Source organism: Octopus bimaculoides, chromosome 18 (genome assembly GCF_001194135.2).
Source record: "Octopus bimaculoides isolate UCB-OBI-ISO-001 chromosome 18, ASM119413v2, whole genome shotgun sequence".
Taxonomy (NCBI): Eukaryota; Metazoa; Mollusca; class Cephalopoda; order Octopoda; family Octopodidae; genus Octopus; species Octopus bimaculoides.
In genome coordinates, this window is record NC_068998.1 from 45102129 (window position 1) to 45112166 (window position 10038).

The 10038-nt window shown below is 33.4% G+C and overlaps 1 protein-coding gene across 4 annotated transcripts in view; it reads left to right on the top strand.

The window, feature by feature from the left end:
* LOC106874003 (Kv channel-interacting protein 4) overlaps positions 1-10038 on the top strand; it is a 479441-nt gene that overhangs the window by 100443 nt on the left and 368960 nt on the right. The window contains exon 1 of one of the 4 annotated variants that reach the window (XM_052974220.1): positions 1006-2377. The exons of 1 other annotated variant lie outside the window; for it this stretch is intronic. In XM_052974220.1, the coding sequence (XP_052830180.1) occupies positions 2221-2377 (157 nt within the window). In that variant the 5' untranslated portion in view covers positions 1006-2220. Of the gene's footprint in view, positions 1-1005; positions 2378-10038 lie in introns of those variants that run through there. 2 more of the 4 variants (XM_052974218.1, XM_052974227.1) reach the window with 2 other exon arrangements.

Consider the following 10038-nt stretch of genomic DNA (forward strand, 5'->3'; position numbering starts at 1 on the left):
TCACCTTTGTATGGGGAGGCACATATACACCATAATTGTACACATACACTGTGCATGTGTGTGTGTATACACTCATATACATTTGTATGTATGCTTGCATCTATGTATGTATATATATATATATATATATAGATAGATAGATAGATAGATAGATAGATAGATATGTGTGTGTGTATGTATGTATATACATGTGTGTTTGTATATATGTATGTATGTATGTATGATCACTGGCATGGGTGACCATTACATGGAAACAGTCTTGCACAAATAAATACATACTCACTTCATGCATGCACAAATACAGGTGTTGAAAGAAGCATGTGCACCACCTGTGGATGCATGCAGAAATGCATAATATACATATATGCACACATGTAAATTCAAATATTTTGATGCATGCACATACACGCTTTGAATAATTGATTTGCATATTGCACACACGCGTATAAATTCAGTTATAGATATATATATGCATACAAATACATCCACCCACACGTACATCATAATATTCTATTTCTCCACACACACATATGCACACATGTGTGCACACATGCATATATAAACATATGCACATATTGCAGAGGTGCATGATGAAAATTCTTCTATTTATTAAACCTTATCACCTGTCAGTTCCTATTTGTTCCTCCCTCCATCTCTGCTCTATCAGTAAACCTGCCTGCCTGACTGTCTGTCTGTCTATTCTTTACTTTGCTTTCCCCATAGCTTTCTATCTTTTGCTTCTGCCTTCACAGTTCCCTCCCCCACCACTCGTCTCTGAGCTAGGATTCTGTGATAACACCAAACACTTTGTATATTTTTCCCCCCCGCTACACCAACCTGATGCACTACTATTCCGGACACCTCTGAATACATATATACTCTCACATACAAGCCATACATTTACACACACACACACACACATGCAGGAACACATACACTTCCTTCTTATGGATGCTACTATAAAAATCACCAGTACTACCAATTTTTGTATGAAAGACTACTTTTACTGAAGCAACTTGATGCTTCTCTTCTCATTCTTTCTTTCATTCCCTGTATATTTTCATTCTGTATTTTACGCACTCTTTCTCTCTCTCTCTCTTCTCCAGCCCCACACACAAATATTCTTCCCCATCAGTTTTTCTCTCTTCCTTCATTACACATTGTACACTTTCTTTCCATCTTTCAAGCAGTCACTTTCTTCTTCTCTCACTCACTCTTTCTCTCTCGTCTTTCCCTCTGATTTTTTTTTACTCCTCTCTTTCATCGTCTTTCCTTCGATATAATCTGACTTCATTCTTTCATTTGTTTTTCGTTCTCCTCCTCGCTTCTTCCGCATACATTTTCTAAGTGTGAGCGTAAACTAATCTCTTCAAACCATAGTCCACTATAAATCTTCATGTAAGCAATTCAGCGACTCCTCTCATTACACATGTGCATCCACAGATTGCCATGCAAGCACAGAGCCTGACACCAGTGTTATAACTCTCCAGAGTAGATACAGCACTGAGTCCTATAATCAAAGTATTTCACACATACACAGTTTTCCTTTGTTGAATCACAACAGTAATTTGTGGTAGAAGCCAACCAGCTAACCAGCTACTGGCTAAACAGCCAGCATCAGTTGTAATGAAGAAAGATTGTAAGAAAGTAACAGGTATCTGACTGAAGCAAGGAAGCTGCCACTGTTGAGGTGATACAAGTGGGTTGAGTCTGTGTTTAACCACCTGGTCAACATCTTTCTCTGGCTGTTGCCACTGCTGCTGCTGTTGTTGCTGCTGCTGCTGCTGCTGCTGCTGCCAGTGTCACTGCTGCTGTCATAGTAGTTGTTGCCACAGCTGTTCCTTCTGCTCCACTGCTACTGCTGCAACTCATCTTTGCTTATTATCAGTGTGGTTGCCACCACCAATGTTTCTATAACTGTAGCTGTCACCACCACTTCAATAACATCACTGCTTTGTCTCAGTCAAAAAAAAAAAAAAGAAAAAGAAAGAAAAAACCCTAGCACTCCTGAACATCTCTGCTAACAAGATAACAAGCAACATCCCTATCCCTTTCCCCCCATCACTATCATTATCACCCTTTCTTTCTTCATCACTAATATTCTACTCATTATCACCCCTAACACTACTGTTGCTGGTACTTTGTTACATCAGTGCTAATCACACTAGAAGCTGTCGGGTGAGGCATCTCTGCTCCCTTTATTTCTCAGCTTTCTTGCCTATGTGTGTTACGCACATGAGCAGGTTTTGCCACCATCGTCGATCTGGTTGCTGTACCTTGTCCAGATATCCTTCCAAGACCGGCCGTATGTTTCGAATGATTTTATACCAGCTTTTTCCACCACTGAGAAAGCATTTACTTTTCGCAAGAGAAAAACGTAAGTAACTGAAAGAAAAAAACACAACAACAACAACAACAACAACATCAACAAAAGTATAACAATAACAAATATTAAGAATTAATGTTTTAAGAGAGGCAATAAAAAAAACAACATTCTGTGAAATGTATATAAGATCTTGTGACAAACATAAGTGACATCATTTGACAGTCTAGTACTCAGTTGAAAATTTCAATACGGTGTTGAAATTTTTAACATACATTCAAATGAAAATGTTTGTGCATGTGTATAATTATGTATGCACATGTATTTGTATGTGGCGGTGAAATTGACATATACAAATACTTGTGCATACATATATGTGTACCCATTTATGTATGTACATAGATACATTGATGTACACATAAATTCTCAAATTATGTATACATTTTTGAATCCAAGCATACATATGTTGCATAAATATATGAATAAACATATACATGCATGCATTTGTGTATATTCATACAGGCTTGTATATGTGTTGCATAAATAGATACAGCTGTGTGGATGTATATGTGCAATTATTGATAAATCATTGTTTATCTTGCAAGTTACTGAACATTATAATAGTATAAACATGAAAAAAAAAACAAACAACAATTACAACAGAGAAATACAAGAGATCCATAATCTACCAACGTACTATACATTTGCAGTGCAAAACATGCATGATGCATCAGTTGTTTTTAATGTGCACCAAATTTAAATAAACTGATGAATATCCCTATGAGATGTAAATATGATCACTTTTCAAAGAAATCCCTCACCACTAAAAATAAAAATACCTAAATATCTGTAAAAAATTCATTTATTCTTAAATACAACTATCCATTAATAACAGAATAAGAAATTGTTTTTTTTTTTTCATTTCATTTTATTTTATTTTATTTTTATTCGTTTTTTTTTTAATTGTTCCCTGTTTGCAATTAATATTTTCCCCTCTCTTGATTTCTTCTTTTGGTTTAATGTTCACGCTGTTTTCTCATTTTTCAAATTAATTTTACCATCTAATCAAGTAGCCTTCTCTTTTCTTCCATCTTTCCAATTTTATTTATTTATTTATCTATTTATTTATTAATCTATTTGTTGTTGCTTTCTTTGGCTTTTTGTTTCTCCCTCTGTCATTCATTGTTAATGTGTTCTTTGCAATTATTTAATATATTCTGCATTGTTTATTTTTTAAAAAATCATTTTTCTGAAATCTTTTGATCCATTTCTATACAGTTTATTCCCCAATCATCATCATCACCATTGGTAGAATCATTACCACTTACACAGTTTACCTGCAATATTGATAAGGTTGTTTTTGTTGTTGTCCAACATTTTCTTGCACATAATATCTGCATAATATCTTTGTTTTTTTTCTTTTGTTTGTTTGTTTTTATAATTCAACTCAAACATTGAAAATTAAAAATCAATTACATTTTTAAAAATTGAAATCAATTGTGTGTGTGTGTGTGCTTGAATGAATGAATGAATGAATATGTATGTGTATACATGCACACACACACACTCAAAGACACACACATATATATGCATGTGTTCATGTGTGTGTTTATATCTATGTGTAAATATGTTTACATGTGTTTATATAAACATGTACGCATAACAACTCCATCCTTTAGACACAATGTATATTGTTGTCAAGCTGATTTCTCCACACAAGACATAGTCAGGATTTTTGCTCTTCTATACACAAAATACCATTTGACATGATGTAACAGTATAACCAGCTAATTTAATAACTTGTTTTAGTGCAATGTCTACCTAAATACAAAAACTGTGTCGTCATATATCTATGTATTTTTGTACATGTATGTCTTTGTGATTTTCTGTTTCCTAATATATCTGAATTTGCATATTTATAATAACAGCAGGACCCATAGAAATTTCACATTTATTGATGTTCTTAATGATATTTTGTTGCATAAATTCCTAAATCTTCAAAACATTGTTTTACTATGTTTTAGATTTCAGTTGCTTTCCGTTTTGTTCCATAGTTAAGGTTGTTGAAAGTGTAACACTCACATTTTGTTTTGTTATGTTCAAGTCTTCAACTGTGTCCTCAATTTTGTTCCATTGTCATAGTTGTTATAAGTATAATGCTTGAATTCTTGAATTCGTGCTGTGACAATAATTACATATGCATACACGTGTATGTGTGTGTGTGTGTGTGTGTGTGTGTGCATGCATGCATGTGTGCATGTGTGTGTGTGTGTATATATGTGTCTGTGCATATATGTGTGTGTGTGCATATATATATATTGTGTGTGTGTCTGTGTGTGTATATATGTGAATGTATGTGCATTTATATGTTGCTTTACCTCAGGTCAGCTCAGACCAAGCAGACCTATAAACAAATATGTTCTAGCTGTGACAATCCTTTTCAGGCCTAGTGCATCTGGGTTGTATTATTCCTCATGTTTTCATACATATTCAGGTATATGTATATACACACACACATATATATATATATATATATATATATAGTAGTATGTGTTTTGTGTGAGTGATGTTTGTTGCATAAATCTGAATAGTGCCAGTGTATATACAGTTATAATAAATTTTGATCATATACTTGTAACTGTTGTCATTCATTGCTTGTTTAGTTTAAACTACTTGTATCTTTAACACACAACCAGTTGGCAATTCAATATAACATACAACAAAATGAATTTTTTGAAAATGAAAACTAAATTGAAGACAAATACATGCAATAAATCCTAACCTTTAATTTTCGTAAACAACTTATTTTGATTTGTTCCCCCTGCCCTCCTCTATTTGTTGAAGCTGATATTATTGTCCTAGCAATGTCCTTGCAAACATCTATTTGTTTCCTCATGTCAACTTAAAGATTTATATCTAATTAATAAATCTTCCTTTAACTTCAACATTTGGAGTGTTGCCGTTAGACTAGGCAATAGTGCAACCAACAAATCTTCAGCTTGTATCTCAGCTCTATTCTATCTATGTAGAGGTTGGATGCATACCCAAGTAAATAAGATATTGGACTACCTATTCATAGGTAATGAGTTCAAATCTACTGCAGGTGTTTATTCGCATTATAAAATTTAAAAAATATCCATAGTCCAATATTGTTCGGATTACCAAAATCATGGAAATGGCACTGGATCATCACCTAAGAGACCTACTTATAAACGACTTGAATTCTATCCAGAGTACATTTCTTTTGAATTTCGTTGATTCCTTTTGTTTTCTTCTAAAATTATGCATTCACTTCTTAATCTTTAAAGGTTTAAAAAGTGGTTTTATTTTATTCTATTCATGTCTGTAGCTATTTTCTTCTAAGCTGTTTTTAGTCTCTCTCTCAATTGGTTATGGATAAGTAATACAGGGAAATACTTGATGTTGGAAATCAGAGAACTGTTTAATTTGTGATTTATTAGCAGTTCTCAGTTCTAGTTCTACCGTAAGAGATTGGAAAGAGAAACTGCACTTGATTAACTTGTCCTAAACACTGTATGTAATGACAGTCTTTTAAGTGGTCTCCTAAGGAACTGATTAGGTATATTATCATTGCTTGTGTACAAAGTGTGATGTTGCACGAGCATTTAAGGCAGAGGATGCAAGAAGTCTGGAAATAAATAAGGCAAACATACTCTACTTAGTGTATAAAGTTTGTGTGTATGAACATTGGAACGCAAATGGACAAAACAAGGCATGAAAGATGTAGCAAGCAAGAGAGAAGAGTGAGTTGGTGCAAGCACATGATGTGCATGGAAGATGATAATTGCATAAAGAATTACCAAACAAGCCATTTCGAAGGAACTAGTGGGAAAAGAAATCCAAGGAATTGAGTAAAAACCTTAATCCTACATTAATTCAGAGTACCGAACTCATGGAAATAGCACCACCAACTCAACACTTGGGAAAGATATTTGCAATAGACTGGCATCCTATCTATAGGATGCCTATCTTTTATTTCTTTGTTGTTGTTGTTTTTGTTTTTTTGTTCTTTTGGATGTTGTTTTTCTGGAGCTACGCATTAACAATTTTAGCCCCTAGGGACTCGGCGGGAAAAGGGGGGGGGGTATTTTACCTGAAATCAACTCTTACCATATATGAAGTGGTGAAAAGTTGTCTCTGGAGGATGCACCTCATAAAGTAGATGACAAAAGAATCCAAAAAATGACAAATTGTTGTAGTGGAGAAGGCCTGTCAATATATGCGAACTTGGAAAAACAGATGCCAAATACTGACAATGATATATTATTGCAAGTATTGTTGTTGATATAACTAGAGTTTGATATTATTGTTGTTGATATAAGGAGAGCAAAATGGAGGGCTTCATGGCTTAGTCAGCATTTCATGCATCTTGTCTTAATTCCTCTAAATGTCAAATTTGACTTTCAACCATCTGAAATTGTGAAGTACCAGTGATATGATGAGGTTTTGAAGCAATCATTTCTACTCATCTCATTTATGAAAAGGATATAAACCTTAAGAAAACAATGAAATTCACAAAATTTGCCATTAATGAAATCTATGGCCCAGTTTACATTCTGTGTTAACTCCATTTCAGTTATGTTATGGTTTTTGAGAAAGTTATGTATAGTGGAACTTCTCAATTTAACATTTCTCTAAAAATCTGTGTCACTATATACTTCTGTGTTGTTATTTATTCGAACAACTATATCTTACATTGCTACTGTTGTCATTGTTATTGTTTGTGTTTCATGTTGTTTACTTCAGGTCAGTTTTGATTAAGTATACTCTTGATTACAGATATTCCATTCATTACCATCTTTTTTTCAGATATTCTGTAGTTAGGAACACATCACTCAATATATCCTTCCTTTTTTTAAGATAGTAGAGTGTAATTTAGAGTAGATTTGGTTGTGATTTTTAACAGTTCAATCAATCATATAAGGTTTCCTCAATGGTTTACAATTTAGGATGTATTTTGCTGAAAAGAAATATTATTTTAATAATTCTTCTCCTCCTGTGTAAACTGTTACATTAATTTTCAAAATGCGGGGAGTTTTTTCCAAATATTTTGTTCTTTTACCAAATCCAATCCTTTGCATATATTTGGAATAACATTGAATTAATCTTGTTCTAGCAGCTAGTCATGATCACTTATTATTTCTCAAATTAATCACAGCAATTTTTTGAACAACCATAACAGCAATTTTATAATAAAAACAGAAACCTAGGTTTTTAATGAAATATTATTAGCATCCTCTTTCCTAATTGGTCTATCTCCTATTTCCACTATTACTTAGAAGTGTCTTAACCTTTTTGATATCAATCTACCTGTGATTGTCAATGGTTTTATTATACAAATTTTATGTTTAAAGAGAACTGAATTAAAACTTTGTATGTAAAGTTCATATTAATTAATGTTCCAAACAGTAGCTTAACTCTTTTGCTACCAAATTTCCGTTGGAATACACTTCCTTCGTTTCAGGTAATTTTGAAAATAATGAAAAATTTAGTTAAACAACTTTGTTGTTATTATGCTAGAGTTTGGAACATAAGTTTACAGGAAATTTTGAAGGAACATTTAAATTTAAATCACCTTAAAACAGGAAGTCCATAACATAAAACCAGGGGTGGTCTTGGTCGGTTTGGTATCTGAAGAGTTAATAAAAGTTATATTATGAAATTCTTTATTATTTTCAAAATTAATTGAAATAAAGATAATGTATTTTAACAGAAATATGGTAATATAAAGTTAATGTATATACAAATTAATGGAGCACAAAACAAAGAAATTTGCTCGGATCTTTTTTTTTTTTTTTTTAATTGGTTTAACTGAATATAGTAACTGGTATTCTTTGGCTTTTGTTTGTCTTACTGGATATATGATATTTATATCTGGTGTTACAAAGTATATTTTCAGGAACAAATATTTTAATCACACTCTATATCTTTGGTGATATCTTTACTTTATTCTCACTCTCACTTTCTCTTCATTGTGAATAGCCATGTAGCTCCTCTACAACAAGAGCCTACTCTGCTCCAACCTCTTCTCTCATACCTTACCTCCTTAGCCCCCCCCCCCATCTAACATACAGAAGCAATATCCTCCCTCCTTGGGTTTGTTGACTTGCAAACTATGTGGTGACATCAATAGCTCTAGTGGCACGAAAAATGCACCCTCCACAAAGTGGTTGGCATTAGGAAGGGCATCCAGCTGTAGAAACCAGGCCAAAGCAGACACTGGAATACAATGCAGTCCTTGACTCATTGGTTCTTTGTCAAACTATCCAATCCATGCCATCATGAAACATGGATGTTAAATGATGATGATGATGACAATGACGACGATGAAGATGATGATGATGACAACGATAGCAATAAATACAAATGAATGTGAATCAAAAGTATATTTATCATGTCAACAGCCCTGGAAATCATTCCTTTTAGGATGTGATATCCTCTTGGATATATTTGGTGGTAACACTTTCCTAAATGATTTAACCCTAATGTGGCAATACCATAACTACAATGCACAACCTTTTTTTTTTATGCATATGTTCAAAATCCCAATACTTTAATAATTGAATTTTATTTATATTTACTTCAAGAAAGAAAAATATTATCTTAACTTTCTATCAACAGAAACTTCAACATATTGTAAACCTTCTTCAAAGAAGCATATATCTTTCACAACAAACTGTTTGAAATCATTTTCTTACTTTTTGTTTATTTTTTGTCTTTTCTCTTGGAATTTTAATATTCATGGAGATATATTATATTTTCAAAGTAGAAAATATCGAAGATTCTTTAAACTCTTTTGCAAATCAATAAAATGTGAATAATATATATTCTGAATAGATTTACACTGATTATTTTTTAACTCTTAAATAATATAGTGACATGGGAATTAGCCAGAATGAAGTTGCTTGTTCAAATTGTTTAAATGATTTTTGAAAACTCAAAATGTCAATTCAAGTAAATATACATGCACACAATACACAGGATACTTCCTCTGTATATTTGTGTCGTTATATTGAATAGAATTGCACAAAAGGATTGTGTTTACAATGCCAATAAAAATCCAGTCAGGACATCACTTCACTCACTGTCAAGGGGGATTGTATGATCCTTCAAGCTGCTAAAAATAGCAGTCAAATCTCATATGTCAGACCTTACTCTCAGAAAAAAAAATATGAGCAAGACACTTTATTTCATGTTGCTTCAGTCCACTCAGCTGGGAAAAATAGGTAGTACCTGTAATTCACATTCTGTACCGTGCTAAATCTCCATGAGAACTACATTAAGGGTACACGTGTCTGTGGTGCACTCAGCCACTTGCATGTTAATTTCACAAGTAAGTTGTTCCATTGACTGGATCAATTGGAGCTCTCATTATTATAACTGATGGAGTGTCAGTTTTATATATTCCCCCATCCTTCTCTAATTCCCTTTTTCTCCCCTTCACCATTTTCTATCTGTCTCTCTCTCCCCTCTTTCTCTTTGACTCTCCCTCGTTACTCATATGGGACCATCGTGTGGCATGGTGCAGAGTCCTATTACCAGACATAGGATCTTCCAGCAGCCACCCTCTTGATCCAGGGCAGCAGTACCTCCTCCAGGAACTTGATATAGGCCTCTGTGTTGAGTCTGAGGCTGTGTGTGAAGATGAATGGAGGCATAACGTCACCATCACTAGTGATCACCATAAGCACTTT